The sequence below is a fragment of the Brachyhypopomus gauderio genome, chromosome 17 (genome assembly GCF_052324685.1).
Source record: "Brachyhypopomus gauderio isolate BG-103 chromosome 17, BGAUD_0.2, whole genome shotgun sequence".
Classification (NCBI taxonomy): Eukaryota; Metazoa; Chordata; class Actinopteri; order Gymnotiformes; family Hypopomidae; genus Brachyhypopomus; species Brachyhypopomus gauderio.
Genome location: NC_135227.1, coordinates 19,310,791 through 19,334,013, shown reverse-complemented (window position 1 = coordinate 19,334,013; position 23,223 = coordinate 19,310,791). Strand labels below are relative to the sequence as shown.

The 23,223-nt window shown below is 46.9% G+C and overlaps 2 protein-coding genes across 3 annotated transcripts; both read left to right on the top strand.

The window, feature by feature from the left end:
- The first annotated feature begins 133 nt into the window (after window positions 1-133).
- pygb (phosphorylase, glycogen; brain) lies at window positions 134-17,836 on the top strand. The gene is made up of 20 exons (XM_076978861.1): window positions 134-511; window positions 2,390-2,491; window positions 4,009-4,087; window positions 4,490-4,593; window positions 4,692-4,823; window positions 4,932-5,043; window positions 6,525-6,607; window positions 7,126-7,269; window positions 7,578-7,670; window positions 8,039-8,185; window positions 9,218-9,381; window positions 9,493-9,607; window positions 9,996-10,097; window positions 10,637-10,784; window positions 14,456-14,514; window positions 14,694-14,835; window positions 14,981-15,188; window positions 15,994-16,128; window positions 16,284-16,350; window positions 16,616-17,836. The coding sequence occupies exons 1-20, from the start codon at window positions 269-271 to the stop codon at window positions 16,766-16,768; spliced, it is 2,532 nt and encodes an 843-aa protein (XP_076834976.1). The 5' UTR covers window positions 134-268; the 3' UTR covers window positions 16,769-17,836.
- A 2,391-nt stretch (window positions 17,837-20,227) lies between these two features.
- LOC143480701 (uncharacterized) lies at window positions 20,228-23,211 on the top strand. 2 transcript variants are annotated; one of them, XM_076978506.1, is made up of 2 exons: window positions 20,228-20,445; window positions 20,895-23,211. In XM_076978506.1, the coding sequence occupies exons 1-2, from the start codon at window positions 20,416-20,418 to the stop codon at window positions 21,864-21,866; spliced, it is 1,002 nt and encodes a 333-aa protein (XP_076834621.1). In that variant the 5' UTR covers window positions 20,228-20,415; the 3' UTR covers window positions 21,867-23,211. The 2 variants fall into 2 exon arrangements, with proteins under 2 accessions (XP_076834621.1, XP_076834622.1); XM_076978507.1 differs by having other exon boundaries at window positions 20,228-20,546.
- Window positions 23,212-23,223: the final 12 nt, after the last annotated feature.

Below are 23,223 nucleotides of genomic sequence, written 5' to 3'. Positions count from 1 at the left end.
TGCCAACATCTCAAACGATCATGCGTCTCCTCTGCCCATGTATAGACACTGCGCTGTGAGAAGGTCTGTTAGACCAGCCCAGTGCTGCTGTTCTCCAGTAAGAAACCAGGGCCAAGTCCCTCCCTCCTGGTCCTGATGGTTCAATAGGGGTGTGTGTGTCTCCAGGAAGAACTCGTTCTGGGGAAGTTCTCCTTACTGGTGACTTCTGCAGGTTAAAGTCCCCGGGAGTCCGTCGCACTGTGCTGGGTTACCGGAGCGCGTTGGAGATATGGCCAAACCACTGACCGACCACGAGCGGCGAAAGCAGATTAGCGTGCGGGGCATCGCGGGTCTGGGGGACGTGGCCGAGATCAAGAAGACCTTCAACAGACATCTGCACTTCACGCTGGTCAAGGACCGCAACGTCGCCACCCCGCGCGACTACTACTTCGCGCTCGCGCACACCGTCCGGGACCATCTGGTGGGGCGCTGGATCCGAACCCAGCAGTACTACTACGAGAAGGACCCCAAGGTACGGAAAACCTGCCCTCTTCTTGCGCGTGCATCCAGGAAGTGACATGTTCTTGCATCCATAAACAAAAATACGATTGTTATATGCAGGCAAAACACCCGAAAACTGCGCAAAACTCTCGTTACGCACACGATTGCGTCACTAATAAAGCTTTGATGTTGCACGTCTGTTTTTTGGGTGTCGTGCATTTCCGGAGTGAACGTACCAACAGCCATAACGCGTCTGGGTTTTTTTTTTTTTTAGACGGAAACGTTGACTTTTGCTTATGATTTCGCAATAAAACTTTCTCAGATCTCCGTAATTTGATGCAAGTTTGTAAATGCGCGTGCTTCTCTGGGGTTTTTTCCTCCACGCAGTTTCACTGCCGCACTAAGCCCACACACGGCCCCTCCTCCCTGGAACAGTACGGTCAGTGCTGAATCAACCACCCAACACGGGCTTGCATGGCCCTGGGCCACGGCACATCGACTCTTGTAAATCTGGGCTTGTCCGCTGTGCCAGTGTGGACGGCTATAGCGGTCCATTTGGGTTGGCACCCTACAGACTGAACCTCTTACCCTCATACGGGTATCAGGGCAGCAGGCAGTACCCCTTCCTCTCTGGGGTGTGGTGTTCTTATATTCCTGCTGCTTTTTCTCTGGTGAGTTTTGACCTGGTTGTTTAATTTCATGCGTGTTGCATGGTTGTTAAACACTTCTGCAGTGTGTTGTGTCTCCAGTAGCCTGGCCAGCTTTGGACAATAAAGAACCACCCAGCAGAGAACACCAGCCTAGCCTGACTTCTTGAAGCACAGCCCGGTTCCCAGCCCAGATCCTGCCTGGATCGAAACGGGCTGCGTTGATGACATGTCACAAATGCTTACCAAACCAATCAAGCCATAGCTGCGTGTCTGGGCGTGTGCTTAGACTTGAATGTAGCTTTTGTCATCAGACTAGGCCTCAAAAGGAATCCTGTTCAGTTGTTCTAACTTTCACGATTATCACATGGGTATCTCGACAGGACGCGGTTTTGACGAGGAATGTAATATTAGACCATGCTTGAAAAGTTGGGTGGGTATGTTAATAAAAGTTGTTTATTAACTGTGTAAGAGGTGATATGGGATTGGCCTCAAGTTGTAATATTTGAAATGATGATATATCAAAGAGTAAGGGACTACAAATGCTTTATACACACACACACTTGCAAACGTGGAGACTGGATTAGTGCTAAACTGAGTAGAAACCCACTGCTGAACTTTGAACCAGTCTAGCTTTGGTCTTTCTGGCTGGTAGTACGTAGAGAATGCTGAGTCAGGAGGAGGAGGAGGAGGAGGATGAAGAGGAGGAGGTGGATAATGTGCTATGTACCTAACTAGGTGCAGAACGTATCTTTTGTTAACCATCAGTACACTGTAGGGTTTTGCAGTACTGATAATTTCCTGATCAGTCTCTCTGTCCTGTGGCTGTTTTGATAAATCACAGGGTGGCGTACAGAGTTGAACACGGCTGATCTAACGAAGAGGGGCTTCTCACGTGCTGGGATGTTGTGGTGTTGGTGATGGTGGTGGTCGTTTGTTGTTGTATCTTTAAAGGACAGGTTGTTTTTCAGACTAGACCTCCAGGGTGTCGTTTGTTCTCAATAATCATGTTTAATCCTGCAGAGTTTAGACTGCTTGACTACCGCAGTCCTGTCTGTGGCTTCTCCCTGAGCAGGCAGACAGGCAGACGCCCCTGGGGCTTCAAAAACCAATTAACGTCCTTTTCTGAAATGACAGAATTCAGGGTAGTCATGCGTGTAACACAGTATGTGCTGACAAAATGGGCTTCCCAGGGAAATAAATGTGTAAATGAGACCAAAATATCACCTCACAGAGTTGCCATCTCCTCCTGTCTCCCTCAGCGGGTTCACTACCTCTCTCTGGAGTTCTACATGGGCAGAACCCTGCAGAACACAATGGTGAACCTGGGTCTGCAGAACGCCTGTGATGAGGCCATCTATCAGGTACCTACACACACATGTATAGGAGTATCTGCAGCGTATGCTATGCACTTGGTCTCCAGGGTAACAGTAAACCAAGACAAAGCGCTTGTGAAAGTCACTGTGGTCGGGAGAGTGCTACACGCTGTTAATGTAACCGTTCATCCTTCACTAATCTACTACAGACTACGTGATGTACGAGACGGTAGTTAAACCACATTGTACATATTTCTGTGAACACTATACCAGATGCAATTGAAACCCAGAGTGTAAGAACTGCAGTGTTAATGCAGTCATGAACACCCCAACTGAGCTTTAGTTAACGTCTGCAGTGTTAATGCTGCCTGAACAACAGAGAGCAGTTTGGTCATGGTTGGTCTGTTCATTGGACTATTACAGTATGTCTACTGGGTGCTGGTAACAACTAGACAAACCACTTCGGCGTGCAGTACTGGTCTCCCACGTTCTCCAGTACGTCTCCCACGTTCTCCAGTACATCTCCCATGCTGATGGTGCTGTTTACACAACGATTAAACTACACATACCACAGTAACTGTGGGACCACTGCAGTGTTACTGGTTTCTGTTCCAGTCACAGATGAGTTTTGTGGTTTCCTAAGGTCCCCTCTGTCCCAGTTTCTACACATACATACTGGTTTTTACTGTACTGGTTTTGCAGTAGTGTATGGACCTATGTGGTGGGTGAGGTTTCTCCCCTGCTGCGTTCTGGCAGTGCTGGGTTTAAGACGTTCATGGTGTGAGGCTATATCACCCAGACACCCTGAGGATGCAACATGGTTCTGCTATCCCACAACCCCCTCTGGCTCCTCCATCGTGGGACTGATCTGAACGCTGTTCTCACGTGTTCGTCCCCAAAGTGCCGTCCATGCCGGAACGGAAGCAGTTGGGATTCTGGGAATGTTGATCAAGCTACATCCGGATATTCTGAGTCTTGAGTGCGTGTGAAGGCGTGTTTGTGTGCACACCACGTCTCCGTGTAGTTATCAGGGGACTGGATACCTTTTGTGCTGTAGCTGTTGTAGATATAAGACTTTCACTGTGAACTCAAGCTTCAAATAAAATCAAACACACTGCAGGAAATTTTGGAGAAGCATAAGACGTGGCATACGTCATCCCGGCCAATTTTAAAGTGCTGTATTTTTGTATGATGTACACTATTTGTCAGCCAAACTACTCCCTGTTCATCATTGGCCAGTTTCTGGCCACATGACCATTGCTTACTGGATGCTATAGGGTGCTGGACTGTTCTCAACACCGCAGTGATGCTGGTGGGTACTAGCTGGGTAGTATGTTGCTGCCTACTGACCGGTTTCTTGTCAAATTAGGGGGGGGGGGCACTGCTCACACCACCCAGCCAAACACTTAATGAGTAGTGTGAGCAGGAGGACACGTTAGAACTGTCCGTTCGAGGTGTTTGTTTTATTGTCCACTAGAACCTTGATTGGACAGGTTCTGGTGTGTCCTGCCCCCAGATGCTCTTCTCTAGTGTGGCTGTAAGAACGTGTGGTGTTGATGTTTCAGCTCGGATTGGACATGGAGGAGTTGGAAGACATTGAAGAGGATGCTGGATTGGGCAATGGTGGACTGGGCCGGCTAGCGGGTACACACACGCACACCTACGCACACGCATGAGCAAATACACACACGCACATGCGCGCACACACGCATGCACAAGTACACACACACACATACACGGTTGGAAAATGCTAACGTCTGTAACTTCCCTTTCTGTAAACGTCTCTTTAAATGAACACCACAGACGTCTTTCTCATCTTTCCCTCAACACCCTGATTGTCCCCCATTTTTAATGTTGTAATGTTTTATGACTGTCATACAGTGTTGCCAAAGTAATGAAGAATGACGTACAATATAAAATATGGCCTATATATTTCTCTCTCGAATTAACTTGGAACTTAAGTAGTATTATCTAAAATGAGGTGTATAATGCATATCTCTTTCTCCCTCTCTCTCCCTCTCCCTCTCTCCCTCTACCTCTCTCTAGCTTGTTTCCTGGACTCTATGGCCACTCTGGGTCTAGCAGCGTACGGTTATGGCATCCGCTATGAGTTTGGAATCTTCAATCAGAAGATCTCCAACGGCTGGCAGGTACACCAGAGGGACGCTGCTGAGCTCTGATTGGCTACAGCTACTGGCATGTTGATCATTAGAACGTTTTGACTAGTCCATGTATCCTTGACTACCAGGTGGAGGAAGCGGATGATTGGCTGCGCTATGGTAACCCGTGGGAGAAGGCCCGCCCAGAGTACATGCTTCCTGTGCATTTCTATGGCCGGGTGGAGCACACTGGGGAGGGGCCTAAGTGGACGGATACCCAGGTGAGCCAATCACCATCTCTTGAGGGGTGTGGTTCGTATGTAGAACCTGTTCAGTCCAACAAAGTCTAAGATCCAGATTTGTGTCCCACTGCCGTCTCCCCCCACCAGGTGGTGCTGGCCATGCCGTACGACACCCCCGTCCCTGGCTACAATAACAACACCGTCAACACCATGAGACTGTGGTCTGCCAAAGCTCCCAACGACTTCAATCTGCAGGAGTGTATGTTTATATACACACACGCATACGCACACGGTCTCATAGCAGCCCCAGCACTCTGTAGTGTACACTTTACACAACAAGCAGTGTGTTAGCGTGGGACTCTCTCCCCTAACTCCACTGGGACCTGGACTCACAGACTGATACTCAAAGATTTCTGTTCTGTTTAAGGCTCTTGTGGACTTGTTAAGCTGTTGTGTTGCTCAGTCTTCACTTGTGCGCGCGCACACACACACACACACACACACATACACGTTTGTGCTTGCCTCTCTTGAAACGCCTTTGTCAGTTTGGGCTGATTTATGCAGTAAAGTTGAAATCATTTGCGTCTTTTTCCTAACGACCCTGTTGATCCTCTAGTGGGTGTGGGGGTGTGTTTTCTGGCACTGGGACCAGCGTTACCCCCTGTGCTCCACTGAGGCAAATGGCCATCGTATTAAAACTCCGTGCACACGCTGTTCCAGTCCCTCTCATCATTAGGTTGATTAAAACCACTCATGTGTGTCCAGCCCATACTGCCTGGGCGTGAGTGCATCATGGACTTCACCGTGCACGTTTACCCTGGGGTCCCCCCGGCTCAACTGGACGTTTCTAAACCTGAATAATCAAGGCTGCTCCCCAGCCACGCACTGGTGTGGCTCCGCACAGTAACTGTAACATACATGAACTCCAGGAGCCACTGAACACTGCACGACTTTGTTCAGGTTCCTGTTCTGGATCTGGACGCTTGCTTTTCCAGAGCGATTTGCTGTGTAGTTCTCTACTCATGTACTCCTGAAGCTTCTAGAATAACGGGGATTGTAGCAGTTGATGCGGTGTCCAGAGAGAGGGATATCTGCACAGAATACTAAATATAGATCCTTTGCCCACACCACACTGTCAGACATCCAGGCAGGACGGGATCTGGCAACCCGCCAGTGTTACCCCTGGATACGCTGCTGTTTGTGAGTCTGGGTCTTGGGAGTTCTAGCGCTAACCTAAAGGAACATGTTGGATGAGCCTCTTGATCTGATCCTACACCAAACACCTGCTGCTAATTTAACTTCAACACCCCAGTCTTGCTGTCAGTTTACAGTGTAAGGTGATTCTGCTGTGTGAAATGTGCCTGTGAACTTGCCCCACATGCTAGATGTTGAGAAAGTGTTCTCTGAAATATCTGAGTGGCTTTTAAGACGAGTGCTATCTGAGAATATGACCTGAGGCAAACCAAACTGGGTACTAAACGTTGTTAGGGCTTTAACCATAGACTAGACGTGTAGGATTCTAATAGGGATGGCTTCAAGAAATCTAGTACCAGCACACACATCTAACTCAAACTCTCACAGCTGATAATTAGATTAACTAGAACTAACTAGATTAAAAATACAAAGTTTTCACAACAGAAGGCTCAATGAAACATGGAGGCCAGTTGTGTGTTTCTGATTTTTCAGAAGCAGATGTGAAACTTCAGCGTTTTACTGTTTGGTTTCTCTCTTCACCTGCAGTTAATGTGGGCGACTACATCCAAGCTGTGTTGGACAGGAACCTAGCCGAGAACATCTCCCGAGTGCTGTACCCAAATGACAACGTGAGCCTCGACCGTGTCCCACAGCCGTTTGATGAGGAAGAGTGTATTATCTGAGCTTCATCTTCATCACACACCAGCATGATGCACACTAACCATTTGCCTTCCTGTTGGACTGAATTGAATTTTGGGTGCACTGAATATTGTTTTATTTATTTATTTATTTATATATATATATATATATATATATATACACACACACATTAACACGGAACTTAAGTGTGTGTGTGTGTGTGTGTGATAGAAAGCTTGCCCAAGCATGTTGTGTTGAAATTACCTTAAAAGGAGATCATGATTACTGTGGTAATTTGGAATGACTCGCAGTAAACCAGTTTTGCATAGGGGTGTGAGGAAATGGAGGGGTAGGGTGGGGGGTGGGCTAGGAGTGTGTTTGCCTGTCTGGTCAGTTGAGGCCTGTCCTTGGGTAGCTCCTGGTTTGTACATGGAGATCTCTGGAGTAGCTTGTATGTTTAAGGTTGTATTATTCTTATGGTCTCTCGCGTGTGTGTGTGTGTGTGTAGTTCTTCGAGGGGAAGGAGCTGCGTCTGAAGCAGGAGTATTTCGTGGTGGCCGCCACCCTACAGGACATCATCAGAAGATTTAAATCCTCCAAGTTCGGCTGCAGAGTCCCTGTGCGAACGTCCCTCGAGAGCTTCCCGGATAAGGTGGAGCACCACGATACAGCCCCGCCCCTCACGCCATAGATCAATAACGGCCACGCCCACTTCCACTCACAGCCCCGCCCCTCACACCTCAGATCAATCTCCCTGTGTTTCTATGCTTCTCAGCCTGGTTTTACTGGCATGACTGTGTAGTTCAGTATTGCCAAAGCTCTGGAAAATTAAAACATTCAATAACTATATTCCAATAAAATGAATGAATAATTTAATGTATATAACAAAATGTTAAAGCAAGATTATTTTAATGCCAAAACCCATTCTGTAACCCCGCCCCCTTTCCTGTGCCGTGTCAGGTGGCGATCCAGCTAAACGACACCCACCCTGCCCTCGCCATCCCCGAGCTAATGAGGATCTTCATGGATGTGGAGAAGCTGAGCTGGGAGAAGGTGCAGTCATGAGACTGAAGTTTACGACTCGCACACACGCCAGAACCTGAACCCTCTCAGTACCTCACAGAACCTGAACCCTCTCAGTACCTTCCAGAGAACACAATGTGTGTCTCTGTGCATGTCTGCAGGTCTGGGACATCACAACGAGGACGTGTTCCTACACTAACCACTGTGTGGGTGGGTGGGTGGCTGTGTCTGCAGGCCTGGGACATCACCAGGAGGACGTGTTCCTACACTAACGTGTGTGTGTGTGTGTGTGTGTGTGTGTGTGTGTGTGTCTGCAGGCCTGGGACATCACCAGGAGGACGTGTTCCTACACTAACGTGTGTGTGTGTGTGTGTGTGTGTGTGTGTGTGTGTCTGCAGGCCTGGGACATCACCAGGAGGACGTGTTCCTACACTAACCACACTGTTCTTCCAGAGGCTCTGGAGCGCTGGCCTGTGCACATGTTCGAGAAGCTTCTGCCCAGACACCTGCTCATCATCTATGAGATCAACCAGCGTCACCTGGACGTGAGTACACACATACACACACACACACACACACACCTTCATCCGCTGTATTGGTAAAGTGAATCAGTTGATATTTAAATTTCAAGATGTTTAAAGCATTTTTCAGTTTGACTTCTACCTACAGTATGAATTATAGGTTCAGAAGAATGTTTAGAGTTGAGGCTGACTGTATGTGTCTTTATGTGCCACATGTGTGTTGTGTTGATTTGTTTGTTTTAGTTACTTTTTGTGATCTGTGGCTCCTTATTTATTGCCTTGAATGAATATACTGCTCAGACTTTGGTAATATGTGGAAGTGTCAATCAAACTAATGGAAATGCTGGCCTCAGAACCTGTCCAAGAAAGGTCCATTAACATCACAGCAAAACACAAGTCTGCTCCACCTCCATCTACTGCGGTCTAGACGTCGATGATGTCTGGACATGTCTGTGTCGAGTCCTCCTTTCAATCACTTACTCCCACAGTAAGGAGGATCCCAGCATGGTTTCGGTCTCATGACCCTGGTCACCTGACCGCCATGGGCTAGAGGGCAGACAGACTGATATCATTGATCACAGCCAATCATTATGAATATTCATTATTGTAAATCTTGTAGCATTTTATTGTTCTCGTCATTGTTGGATGTGCTGAGTTTTTAAGTTTTTTTTGAAGATTGGGGGGGAGGGGGAGCCATCTGGGGAGGTTCAGGCGTTTGGTCCGGACGTCCGCTGGACACCTCCCTGGTGAGGGACATGTCCAACCGGGAGGAGTCCCCTGGGGACGTTGGAGAGATTGTGTGTCTGTGTCTATTTTATATATAGGCCACCATGACCTGGACCCAGATAAGCCGGGGATGGATGGATTATTGGATTAATATGGATGCATGAATAGATTTATTACTTTTATTACTGTTACTATTGTTTCTATTTTCTAATTTGATTTAGTTACGATCATGTATTTCATGTAATGCTCAAAGAGTGAAATAAAATAGAATTTGTAGTGTTATCTAAAAATAGGTATATAATTAATCTTTGTCTCTCTCTCCGCCCATAGAGGATTTCTGCGCTGTATCCGGGGGATTCGGACCGTCTGCGTAGGATGTCTTTAATCGAGGAGGGGGAGCCCAAACGGATCAACATGGCACACCTGTGTGTGGTGGGCTCGCACGCCGTCAACGGAGTGGCACGCATCCACTCGGACATCGTCAAGAGCACAGTGTGAGCTCACACCCGCGTCCAGACGTGATCGCCTTTTAGCGCTGCTGTGGTGACGTTTTAAAGAGCTGGGGCTTTTGCTTGTTTGATTGTCTGTTTGTTTGTGTCGTGAAGGTTTAAGGACTTTTATGAAATCGAGCCGGAGAAGTTCCAGAACAAAACCAACGGGATCACTCCCCGTCGTTGGCTCCTCCTCTGTAACCCGGGCCTGGCTGACATCATCGCTGAGGTGCACGCCCCCCGCCATTTAACACGCCTCCCACTCACCCAGCTAGCATAATCTCCAGACGTAATCCAGCGTTCAGCAGGAAACATGAGACCTTCATACTGGACAGTGTTCGGTGTTCCAATAAGAGGAATGCTTCTCTTGTTTAATACCTCAACTCATGGGAGAAGTCCAGGAGAGGCTTTAATTTTGAAATGTGAGGCCCACAGTCCAGTCGTTTCATGGCTCAGATATGGTTTCCCTTTCATAAACCCTCATAATGCCACAATGCAGAGGGGCAGTTCTGGCATAAATCTTCTTGGTGAATCTTGGCCTCTCCTCTGTGGTAATGAGCATTTTCACTGTATTAACTATTTGGTTCTGATGGCTGCTGTGATTTTTGGCTGTGTAGAAAATCGGTGAGGAGTTCCTCAAGGACCTGAACCAGCTGAGGAAGCTGTTGGACTTTATTAACGACGATGTGTTGATCAGGGATGTAGCCAAGGTCAAACAGGTCAGTGCCTCTGTGTCCCACACACACACACACACACACACACACTGGTTCATGCCACTCCATCTTCACCCTGCTGAGGGCTTCACTTGTGATTTTGCAGCTGGGAGTTTCTCTGACGCGGTGGTAAGAGTGACGTGGGGTATATGACGTGGGGGTATATGACGTGGTCCTGTCCACTTTAGTCATCCCAGCTCAAGTCATCTGACGATGATCTAAACTGGATAATCAGTAATCAGTTGCACGTTTGGTTAGATTTGGACACGTGAGATTTGGACACGTGAGAATTGGATACGTGAGCATTCTGCACATGACTACCATGGCATTCCCACCCCTACACACACAGAATAAGAGTAATACAAAGTGTTTCACTCAAAATACACACAAATGATCTTAAATATTTTGAGTTTTTATCATTATTTATATGCTGTAATGTAAAAAATATCATTGAATGATCAATCACACAGAGTAGCACAGAACCTCTCAGAATCGTGTGTGTGTGTGTGTGTGTGTGTGTGTGTGTGTGTGTGTGTCTGTTATAGGAGAATAAACAGAAATTGGCAGCGTACCTGGAAGACCAGTACAAGGTGAAGATCAACCCGGAGTCTATCTTCGACATTCAGGTCAAGAGGATCCATGAGTACAAGAGACAACTGCTCAACTGCCTGCATATAATCACCTACTATAACAGTGAGAACACACACACACAGGCATACATATCAAGTACAACACCACACGTGGTCAACTTTATTGGCAACATTTCATATCAACACTATTATATTCAGAAATAAATATGTACCAACTTTTGTATCATAAGTATATTTTACTTTGAATATTTTTTTTATATTTGGGGTATTTTACATACCCAATATCTTCCACTGCAGTTCTTTCAAGCTCTTGGAAATGTTTGCAGGGATTCTCTTCCCAACCGCAGATTTCAGCTCTCAGGAATCACTGCCATTTTAAAAAATCTGTTTGTCTTTGCCAACCATGCCCGTGTAATTTTGGCCTTTTGTATTTTATTTGTCCAAAACCGTAGATGGTTGTTGTTGTTTTTACATTTGGGATTATGTTTTGCTCTAAACTCCTCTCACTCATCACACCTGCACTATGTACAAGGCTTCTGGTGCCAGAGAAAACAAGATGAACCCACAGCAGTACAGATCCTCCACTGTAGGCTTCACCTTTCACCCCCGCCTGTAGGCTTCACCTTTCCTTACAGGCTTCTCTTCCTTGTTTGGAGATGTAACACTGGTCTGTTTTGCCGAAGAAAGAAACCGCGTGTAGTCTGTAGTATTTCTTTGTTGCAAAGTATACGAGTCCGTATTGGTGCCAAGGGAGCTTCCCAAGAGGAGAAAGTTGGAGGTGGAGGTGGGGAGTGAGGTGATGGGTGGAGGTGGGGAGTGAGGTGATGGGTGGAGGTGGGGAGTGAGGTGATGGGTGGAGGTGGGGAGTGAGGTGATGGGTGGAGGTGGGGAGTGAGGTGATGGGTGGGGAGTGAGGTGATGGGTGATGGGTGGGGAGTGAGGTGATGGGTGGAGGTGGGGAGTGAGGTGATGGGTGGGGGTGGGGAGTGAGGTGATGGGTGGGGGTGGGGAGTGAGGTGATGGGTGGAGGTGGGGAGTGAGGTGATGGGTGGAGGTGGGGAGTGAGGTGATGGGTGGAGGTGGGGAGTGAGGTGATGGGTGGAGGTGGGGAGTGAGGTGATGGGTGGAGGTGGGGAGTGAGGTGATGGGTGGAGGTGGGGAGTGAGGTGATGGGTGGAGGTGGGGAGTGAGGTGATGGGTGGGGGTGGGGAGTGAGGTGATGGGTGGGGGTGGGGAGTGAGGTGATGGGTGGGGGTGGGGAGTGAGGTGATGGGTGGGGGTGGGGAGTGAGGTGATGGGTGGGGGTGGGGAGTGAGGTGATGGGTGGGGGTGGGGAGTGAGGTGATGGGTGGGGTGATGGGTGGGGGTGGGGAGTGAGGTGATGGGTGGGGGTGGGGAGTGAGGTGATGGGTGGGGAGTGAGGTGATGGGTGGGGAGTGGGGTGATGGGTGGGGAGTGGGGTGATGGGTGGGGAGTGGGGTGATGGGTGGGGAGTGGGGTGATGGGTGGGGAGTGGGGTGATGGGTGGGGAGTGGGGTGATGGGTGGGGAGTGGGGTGATGGGTGGGGAGTGGGGTGATGGGTGGGGAGTGGGGAGTGGGGAGTGGGGTGATGGGTGGGGAGTGGGGTGATGGGTGGGGAGTGAGGTGATGGGTGGGGAGTGGGGTGATGGGTGGGGAGTGGGGTGATGGGTGGGGGTGGGGAGTGAGGTGATGGGTGGGGGTGGGGAGTGAGGTGATGGGTGGGGGTGGGGAGTGAGGTGATGGGTGGGGAGTGGGGTGGGGAGTGGGGTGATGGGTGGGGAGTGGGGTGATGGGTGGGGAGTGGGGTGATGGGTGGGGAGTGGGGTGATGGGTGGGGAGTGGGGTGATGGGTGGGGAGTGGGGTGATGGGTGGGGAGTGGGGTGATGGGTGGGGAGTGGGGTGATGGGTGGGGAGTGGGGTGATGGGTGGGGAGTGAGGTGGGGGTGGGGAGTGAGGTGGGGGTGGGGAGTGGGGTGATGGGTGGGGAGTGAGGTGATGGGTGGGGGTGGGGAGTGAGGTGATGGGTGGGGAGTGAGGTGATGGGTGGGGAGTGAGGTGATGGGTGGGGAGTGAGGTGATGGGTGGGGAGTGAGGTGATGGGTGGGGGTGGGGAGTGAGGTGATGGGTGGGGGTGGGGAGTGAGGTGATGGGTGGGGGTGGGGAGTGAGGTGATGGGTGGGGAGTGAGGTGATGGGTGGGGGTGGGGAGTGAGGTGATGGGTGGGGGTGGGGAGTGAGGTGATGGGTGGAGGTGGGGAGTGAGGTGATGGGTGGGGAGTGAGGTGATGGGTGGGGAGTGAGGTGATGGGTGGGGAGTGAGGTGATGGGTGGGGAGTGAGGTGATGGGTGGGGAGTGAGGTGATGGGTGGGGAGTGAGGTGATGGGTGGGGGTGGGGAGTGAGGTGGGGAGTGAGGTGATGGGTGGAGGTGGGGAGTGAGGTGATGGGTGGAGGTGGGGAGTGAGGTGGGGAGTGAGGTGATGGGTGGAGGTGGGGAGTGAGGTGATGGGTGGGGGTGGGGAGTGAGGTGATGGGTGGGGAGTGAGGTGATGGGTGGAGGTGGGGAGTGAGGTGATGGGTGGGGGTGGGGAGTGAGGTGATGGGTGGAGGTGGGGAGTGAGGTGATGGGTGGAGGTGGGGAGTGAGGTGATGGGTCGGGGTGGGGAGTGAGGTGATGGGTGGAGGTGGGGAGTGAGGTGATGGGTGGAGGTGGGGAGTGAGGTGATGGGTCGGGGTGGGGAGTGAGGTGATGGGTGGAGGTGGGGAGTGAGGTGATGGGTGGAGGTGGGGAGTGAGGTGATGGGTGGAGGTGGGGAGTGAGGTGATGGGTGGGGAGTGAGGTGATGGGTGGGGAGTGAGGTGATGGGTGATGGGTGGGGAGTGAGGTGATGGGTGGGGTGATGGGTGGGGGTGGGGAGTGAGGTGATGGGTGGGGGTGGGGAGTGAGGTGATGGGTGGGGGTGGGGAGTGAGGTGATGGGTGGGGGTGGGGAGTGAGGTGATGGGTGGGGGTGGGGAGTGGGGTGATGGGTGGGGAGTGGGGTGATGGGTGGGGAGTGGGGTGATGGGTGGGGAGTGGGGTGATGGGTGGGGAGTGGGGTGATGGGTGGGGAGTGGGGTGATGGGTGGGGAGTGGGGTGATGGGTGGGGGTGGGGAGTGGGGTGATGGGTGGGGGTGGGGAGTGGGGTGATGGGTGGGGGTGGGGAGTGAGGTGATGGGTGGGGGTGGGGAGTGAGGTGATGGGTGGGGGTGGGGAGTGAGGTGGGGGTGGGGAGTGAGGTGGGGGTGGGGAGTGAGGTGGGGGTGGGGAGTGAGGTGATGGGTGGGGAGTGAGGTGATGGGTGGGGAGTGAGGTGATGGGTGGGGGTGGGGAGTGAGGTGATGGGTGGGGGTGGGGAGTGAGGTGGGGAGTGAGGTGATGGGTGGAGGTGGGGAGTGAGGTGGGGGTGGGGAGTGAGGTGATGGGTGGAGGTGGGGAGTGAGGTTTGAGATGGAGAGCGAGTTCTAGTGTATGTAGATTTCTCAGAAAACTCACCTGCTTCTAAGCTTTTCCATTCAATTCAATTTAATATACTTTATACTTGATAGATATTATAATATCTGAAATTCTGATCAGAGATGAGCATAAATAACTCGAATATATGTAGGTTTGTCAAATTCATGTGCAACACTACATACTGGTGCTTCTATTGTGTCATTAATTCCACCTTTTTTTATTTATTTTTTTTCCCCCCCAATATTTCTTGTGCTTAGGGATTAAAAAGGAACCAAATAAGAAGTTTGTGCCAAGAACAATAATGATCGGAGGCAAAGTGAGTCTTTTTGTCAAAATTTACATTTAAAAATATATATATATTTATAAATTAAATCGCACCATTATAAAATTTAAGAAACCTGTTCAAGAACATTTTCTAGCCACAGTCCATATATCCACACAAATGACATTCATCACCACTGTTTATTTGTATCTCTCCAATACTGCCCCCTACAGGCCGCCCCTGGATATCACATGGCTAAGATGATCATAAAGCTGATCACCTCGGTGGCTCAGGTGGTGAATAACGACCCGGTGGTGGGGGACAGGCTGAAGGTGATCTTCCTGGAGAACTACAGAGTGACCCTGGCAGAGAAAGGCAAGTCCTCCCGCTGACCCCCACTCACCTGAACCCCACACACCTGACCTCTGGCGAGCTCCCAGTGCACTGTGGTGAGCTCCCTATGGAGATGTCCCTCGTGTGCCTCCCAAGTGTTTGAGTGTCTGATCTTGCTGGTGTTCAGTGGTCCCAGCAGCAGACCTGTCGGAGCAGATCTCCACGGCAGGCACAGAAGCTTCTGGAACGGGCAACATGAAGTTCATGCTGAACGGAGCCCTGACCATCGGCACCATGGATGGAGCTAATGTGGAGATGGCGGAGGAGGCTGGAGAGGAGAACCTGTTCATCTTCGGCATGAGGGTGGAGGAGGTGGAGGCCATGGACCACAAGGGGTGGGTGAGGGAGAGAAACGGACGAGTGTACTCTTTAATGCCACTGTAGTCTGACTTGGATTCCTGTAGCTCTACAGTCATATGTAGTGAGGTATAAAGCTCTGGAATCTGTGTGGTGGGCAGGTATAATGATGATGATGATGATGATGATCTGGAATATGTGTGGTGGGCAGGTATAAAGCTCTGGAATCTGTGTGGTGGGCAGGTATAAAGCTCTGGAATCTGTGTGGTGGGCAGGTATAAAGCTCTGGAATCTGTGTGGTGGGCAGGTATAAAGCTCTGGAATCTGTGTGGTGGGCAGGTATAAAGCTCTGGAATCTGTGTGGTGGGCAGGTATAAAGCTCTGGAATCTGTGTGGTGGGCAGGTATAATGATCTGGAATCTGTGCGGTGGGCAGGTATAATGATCTGGAATCTGTGCGGTGGGCAGGTATAATGATCTGGAATCTGTGCGGTGGGCAGGTATAATGATCTGGAATCTGTGCGGTGGGCAGGTATAATGATGATGATGATCTAGAATCTGTGTGGTGGGCAGGTATAAAGCTCTGGAATCTGTGTGGTGGGCAGGTATAATGATCTGGAATCTGTGCGGTGGGCAGGTATAATGATGATGATGATGATCTAGAATCTGTGGTGGGCAGGTATAAAGCTCTGGAATCTGTGTGGTGGGCAGGTATGATGATGATCTAGAATCCATGTGGTGGGCAGGTATAATGGTCTAGAATCCGTGTGGTGGACAGGTATAATGATCTAGAATCCGTGTGGTGGGCAGGTATAATGATGATGATCTAGAATCTGTGTGGCAGGTATAATGCTCTGGAATACTACGAGCGTCTTCCGGAGCTCAGGCAGGTAATGGACCAGATCCGCACGGGCTTCTTCAGCCCCAAAGAACCAGAGCTGTTCAAGGACATCGTCAACATGCTCATGCATCACGACCGGTAAGTGTGTGTGTGTGTGTGTGTGTGTGTGAGTGAAACAATAATGAGCGTATAATCATAATTTTTTTTTTAAATCTATAGTGTTTAGAAAAATGAAATGACAATGTGCTAATTAGGTCGTTGAGGGTTCTAACATGGCTTCACTTCCTGTTCAGGTTCAAGGTGTTTGCTGACTACGAGGCCTACATCAGCTGTCAGGAGAAGGTGAACGAACTCTACAAGGTGGGCTGGGCAGATCCTCACACACACACCTGTTTACAGACAACAAAAACAATCTAGTCTTCCTGGTAGTGAGATTTGTAGCCTGACGCTGGTTCATACAGAGGCTCATGAGGGACACGGAGGGACACGCTTCTCTGCCTCAGGACAGACCTGCAGGACTGATTACAAGAGGCAACAGCTAATGGCAAAAAGTGTGATCATGCCAAGTCATGGAGTGTTTGGTTTGTATTATTACGTTAAAAACTCTTTTTCTTTCTGATCTCAGAACCCCAGAGAGTGGACCAAGAAGGTGATCAAGAATATTGCTGCCTCCGGAAAATTCTCTAGCGATCGCACCATTTCGGAATACGCCCGGGAGATCTGGGGGGTGGAGCCATCAGATGTAAAGATCCCACCACCCAATGAACCGCGAGACTGAGAACGCAATTGCAGTGGATTGGCCAGTAATTACTAGCAATGCCCGTCCTATCCTGCCTTCCTTTTGAGACTTTAGGTGTTAATCTAGTTTATTTTCTAGATCTGTTATACATTTGATTGGTTTAGTTTGGTTGCATTATTATGCATTTTGATTGACAATTCTTTCTTCCTTTCCCTCTCTTTTCTCTCCCTCTCTCTGCCTGTCTGTATTTTCACCCCAAATTAAAACATTCTTATCCTGTTAACTTTTGACACCTATAGATTAATCCCAAAATATTGCACTTATCAACACTGTTCAGATATAAAATATATAATTTAATATTATAATTCTTGGATTATTAATGTTTTATTGCCATGAGCGTGCATCATATTTAAGTGCCTATATAATCCCAATACACTGTTGTCATAACATTGCTTGTTTTGAAACACGGATGTCATAACTGATGCTCAGCAATATATCACTCTTCTGTTCGCACCTGTTGGCCTGTGTACCTGTTCCTTTAGCATCTGTTGGCCTTTGGAGCAAAAAGACCAGTGAAGGCCACAGGTGACCATTTTTACACCCCATCATAATACAGCTTTCATATTTGTTCATAGTCATTTCCTTATGATGTTAGAGTAATTCTAACAGTACTGGTTTAGTAGTAAAGCTTGTATTTAAGATGTTTCTCCTCAGAAGATTGTCCAGGAGAACTCCATCATTTCACTGCTCCACTCCGCTTAACTGGAGATACTGGCAGAAGATACTCCGCCACACCCAACACTCCTGCAGTCTGTATTCCGCCACACCCAACACTCCTGCAGTCTGTATTCCACCATGGTAAATACAGACATGGTAGTGCTTCATCTCTGATCACCAGAGCCACATTTTGAGATGAAGAACCTCTTATGGGCAGCAATCGCAAAAACATACAAACAAAATAGACTTCTGAGCGGGTCAGAATTTGTTTAGGTGGGTTTGTTTGACTGATTGTAGACGCGTATGCACACGTGGCACTTGGGTCTTTGTAAACCAGAACTGTAAGGAATGTTTGTGATTGTTTTTTGAAGAATAAAAACTGCTTAAGGGCTCAAATGTGCCCGGCTGAAATGTGTTCGACATTCTGTGGCTCATTCCTCCGATCGGTTGTGTTAAAGCTGTGGTCGGCAAGATGGAAGAAAATGAACTTGCTTGAAAAGAAGAATTTGAATTAGAATTTGTTCAACTTATTTGTGATTGAGTATTTAAAACATCAATACTGCTGTACAAAAAAACAAGATATTTTAAACAAAAGGTTCAAAACGTCCAACATTTAGATGTTGGACAGCAATAACTGTTGCTCAGTTACTATGTCAAATAGTGGATGTTTGCCAAAGTTAAAGGTAAATCTACGGTCTTGTAGATGGTAAATGTGAGGCGTTTCACTGCTTACTTTGTTATTCAAGAACTACAGTGAATTCAAGCAGTGTGCATCCAGGTCCCCTGTGGATGAAAACCCATTTTGTTATTGTAGCAGCATTCCTGTTTGAATACTCACAGATGTGTCATGATTGGAGACTGCCCACAAGATCCAATCCACACGGAGGACAAAATGTGTTAGCAACATGGACACAACACCTCATGTTTCAGGGTGAAATTAAGTGTTGGGGCTTGTTGGTTTCTAAGCACCACTTCCTGGGTTAAGCCTTTGGTTTCATCTTCTCAGATGATGCCTCTTCAGATTGAGTCACACCACACACAACAACCTGACATGAGAGAACACCAGAACCTCAGCCAAGAGATGCTTTCTGCATGATTTTGCTCCTCAGTGTTGGCCTGGTGTGCTGGTGTTGATATCACAGAGAGACGAGGGACAGATGCGGCATGGTCCGCTAATTTAGTTCTTCTCTTTTTTTCCCCAGTAATCTTTTAGGTTAAAATATTTTTTTATATTCCAGCTTGGTGGTTTTATTGGTGTACACTGAACACTTTTTATACACAAATATTTGTCTCCTTTTGCCAATTGCTGTCTTGTTAATGTCACGCTACGGTCCCCGAACCCTTCCTTTGGGGCGTGTGTTAATGCTGTCTGCGTCTATTCGTCTGCGTCTGTGTACCTTCGTGGGTGTGGGTGCGTCTTGTCATTATCCGTCTCACCTGTGGCTCGTCTCGTCATCACGTGGGGTTGATGTGGTCTGTCTATTTAATGTGCGTTCGCGCAGTGTCTTGTGCTCGTCGTTGTCTAATGTTTGAGTCTGCACGTTGTGTGTGCGCATGTTTTCTGTGCGCTAAACAAGCGCTATATACGTTATAATAAACGTGACGTTGGAAAGAAAGAAGGATTCTGTGTCTCGTCCGTCTGCCGCCTCCCGCGTCACAGTTAAACTTAAATGCTTTACCAATGTGTGAGTATTTTATGTTTGTGTATCTCGTGAGTGTGTGTGTGTGTATTCCTTGTGTGTATCTATTGTGTATCTGTTGTGTATGTGTATCTCATGTGTGTATCTCTTGCCACAGAGTTTCTAACTGCTCCATTGAATCAAAATGTACTTCAGACAGTGAGAAATGTATTACTACTTCTATAGTTACTTCTTCTATGGTGTCTCATTCTGAGGCCATTTTGTCCTGTTATACTGGATGCAGTCTGCAGTCTGTGCAGAACATTAAGATGTCAGCTGTTGATATTGACTCATTCACCGGAAAGACGTTTTAGGTAACAAAAACCAGTATACCAGTGATTTAAAGAATATGAATAATTTGACAAACTTAATATAATATATAAAGAAATATTTACTTAAATACTTAGATATTCAGTTGCCTTATCTATCTGTACTTGTCTTAACACTATCCTAAAGATCCTGACATCAATAGTAGCTAGTTGTACGTAGGCTATTGTCAGCATGGGCGGTGCTCCTCTGATTCAGAACCACCAGAGGGCGCTTTCATCGGAGTACTAACTTAGAACTCACCTGTCACACTATATCAGGGGTCGTCAAACTATGGCCCAGCGTTCATTTGACCGGCCCCTTTTGCTACAGCAGAAGTGCCTGTTTTCGTGCCAGTCAGACTATGCTTGAAAAAAACTGTAAAAATGGCAATTGGCCAATAAGAGCCTCCGCACATGCATTAAAAACCTCAAAGCTATTCCTGCGTAATCTCACTACCACTCGATGTTCTGAAAATAGCATATCTCACGTAACGTGGAAGAAAAGAAACACTGACTCAGAATGCAGGGTATTCAAGTTTGCATTATAAATTACAAACATACTACAAATAATGCAACTATTATCACATTTTAAATGTTTTTTTGGTATATTTAATTTTTATCATATAGTCCCCTGGAAGACTGAAGAGCAGTGAACTGGCCCTTTATTTAAAAGGTTTGAGGACCACTGCACTATATTGTCTCAAGGAAACAGTCACATTGTTGCTAAGTATTGCCAAACATCCTGTATGCTTACCAAGCCGTTCCCTCCACACAAATGTAAAACAAGACACGAACCAAACCAGAGGGGTTGCCGACGAGTTGTGGTTTGAGTTCTAAGTTTCGATACCTGCAAAATTACTGCTGCAGTGGGTGGAGCTGAGCCAGTGGGTGGAGCTGAGCCAGTGGGTGGAGCTGAGCCAGTGGTATAATAATGTAGTCACAGCTATTGAACAACACAACTTGTTTCATCCAGAACATAAAAATGGCAAGTCGTGATCTTGGTTCGAACACGGTAAGGAACTACATGTAGTCAGGAGAACAGTAGTCAGTGTGGAGAACAGAACGTCTTTGAACAAGAACATAAAAATGTCTTTTGATCTTGATTCATCCATGGTAAGGAACTTTTAGGTCATTTAAAGAATATGACTAATTTGACTAACTTGATCAAAAATCAAATATTTACTTAAATACTATATTCAGATGCCTAATCTAAATTAACTTGTCTAAAACATATGTGCTAAGATGCGGAGGACAAAAGGAAGCTTGTTCTATGTAGGCTGTACAGAACCCATCACTTAGAACAGAGAATGTTAGACTTCTGAGTCTAACAGAACCCAGAGTGACAAGGATTAACTAGAACAAAGATTGTTTCCATCGATCCAGAGGTTCTAAATCCCATAACATTCTTTCGAGTTGATCTATGTGAGTTGATCTGGTCGTGATCTATATTTATCTTTCCAGGTGGATTTCAAGGTGAGCAGAAACTCACGTAAATTCACAGAAATCTCAGTGGATGGGCAGCACCTGAGTATTCATGAACTGAGAAGTCAAATGAATTCGAATAAGCACATAGGGAACCCAAAGATGCTGCATTACTTAAATAAAAACATTCCAGACTATCCGACTCCAGTTGAATTCCATGTTGCAAATGTAGCACATGTCACAGAAGAGATGCCATTACGAGGGATCCTGGGATCAGAGAAATTCAAGCCTCCTAATTCTGAATTCTCATGGTGGGATTTGAAAATATCTGATGATGAAATAAATTCAGCAGAACAGCGCTACCTGGAGAAGAATCGTCCAAACGAAGCAGCAGACTACCGTGAAAGGCAGGAGCCATTTCTGAACAAGTTCACCACCTCTCCACTGTTCCAAACCCACACATCCCGCTATGGTAATTATCGCTTTACATTTCCACTGGCCGAGCTGATGGACTGGTACAAAGTACAGAACTGTGAAGGAGAGGAGCCAGTACTCAGAGTGTTTAAGACCATCACCTACAAGCAGGAGATTGTGTACGCTGTGCTGGTTCACTCTCCCAAGAATGATGAGCAATTTAAACATCTCCCATATCTTGAGAAAAGTGAATTTATTTGTTATCTTGATGGGGAAATTATCTGGAAGGCACAAGCTATTGCAGAAACTCACAGCTATGAGTATTCATCAGGGAAGCTCGATGATCTACAGTACAATGTGTTCTATGTTTGGGATCAAGTTAGTGTGGTCTTTCACCTGCCGTCACACGATCACATCAACATAACAAGAGAAAGACTCATAAAAGCCCTCGAGGCTTGTGAAATTAATGATAATAATAATCTCACAAGGTACGAGATTACGACCAATCCAGAGGAATTGTTGAGAAGTCTGAAAAAAGAGGTAGAAGATCTGAAAGAGGAGAGTGAGGAGGATATGAAACCAGATGTGGAATACTAGAAAATACACGTGAATGATTTTAAGAAAGAATCAGGAATTTATGTGCACTTGGCATATTTTTAAAGGAATTAAATGAAATGGGTAAATGTACATTTTTCTAGGGGGTCAAACTAGGGTGCACATTCAAGGCCAGAAGCTTTGTTGCCACATCAGACACAGTTAGTGTAAACAAAATGAGAACAGGTCATAGGTCATAGATGAAAGTAGCCTTGCTCCACCAAGCCCATATATCCGCTTAAATGACTCAGTTAATCTCAGTTATTAGTTTGATATCAGTTAGCTGTTCCTAGTATACGTCAGACTTGAGATAACAAACATAGTGTGATGGGAATCTGTAATTTTACTGTGTACCTAAAGCTCAACACCCAACACAGTTTAGTGTTTGGATGGAGGTTTATTTAAAACAAAAAAAGCAGGCTAAGCTGATCTGACATCATCACTATGACATGTACACCTGGTCTCAAACATACAGGACCTACAGACACCTGGTCTCAAACATACTGGACCTACAGACAGTACAAATGTGTCCTGACCGCCAGACCAAAGACACGGCTCTCTGGCTTACCTTCCTGAGTCCTGGTCTTCATCACAGTCACCAACAACTAGAAAATATATTTAAGAAAAAGTCCTTTTTTGCATTAAAACGCTAGCTACAGCAAGAGGAATACCATACTCATCCGAGCTGTTCAAATTAAACGTCTTTCATGAGTTATCTATAAAATGTGCAAATGTGCAAAAAAAGATATTTAGATAGATTTACTGAATTTAAAAATATTAATTCAATGCATTCAAAAATACTTTTTGTTCATGTATAATTTAATGATTATAACAGAGTCTGTAGCAGCACCTTGGCGTAAAGCTGCATTGTTATGGAAATCTTTTGAACACACTCATTGCTTTATAGACTTATTACATCCATTAGAAGTGCACAAAGGACAAAGTCCATATTGATAATCAGTCTGTGTAGTTTGTCTTTGGCTCAGGCCATGATTTTGTAACAGCTTCTTTTATAATTTTCTTTCTTTTCTTTTCTTTTGCAGCTGACTTCTGTTGTTCTTGGGTTTTTTTTTAGATTAATTATAATTACCATTATTTTAAAGCTAGACATTGTGAGATCTATAATACTGTACAGTTTATTGAAACAGGTAGTTCTTGGGAATTGTATAATCATTCAATTGTTAATTTTACATTATGATGTTTTATGTTATACTTTGTTTATAATAATTGGATTGGGTGATATTTGTAATATCAATATTATCAAATCATGTGATAACTTTATTGTGCAAATGAAAATATTTCTATGTAAAATCACTAGTTTACTGCATACATACAAATAAACTCAACCTGTAACGCAACA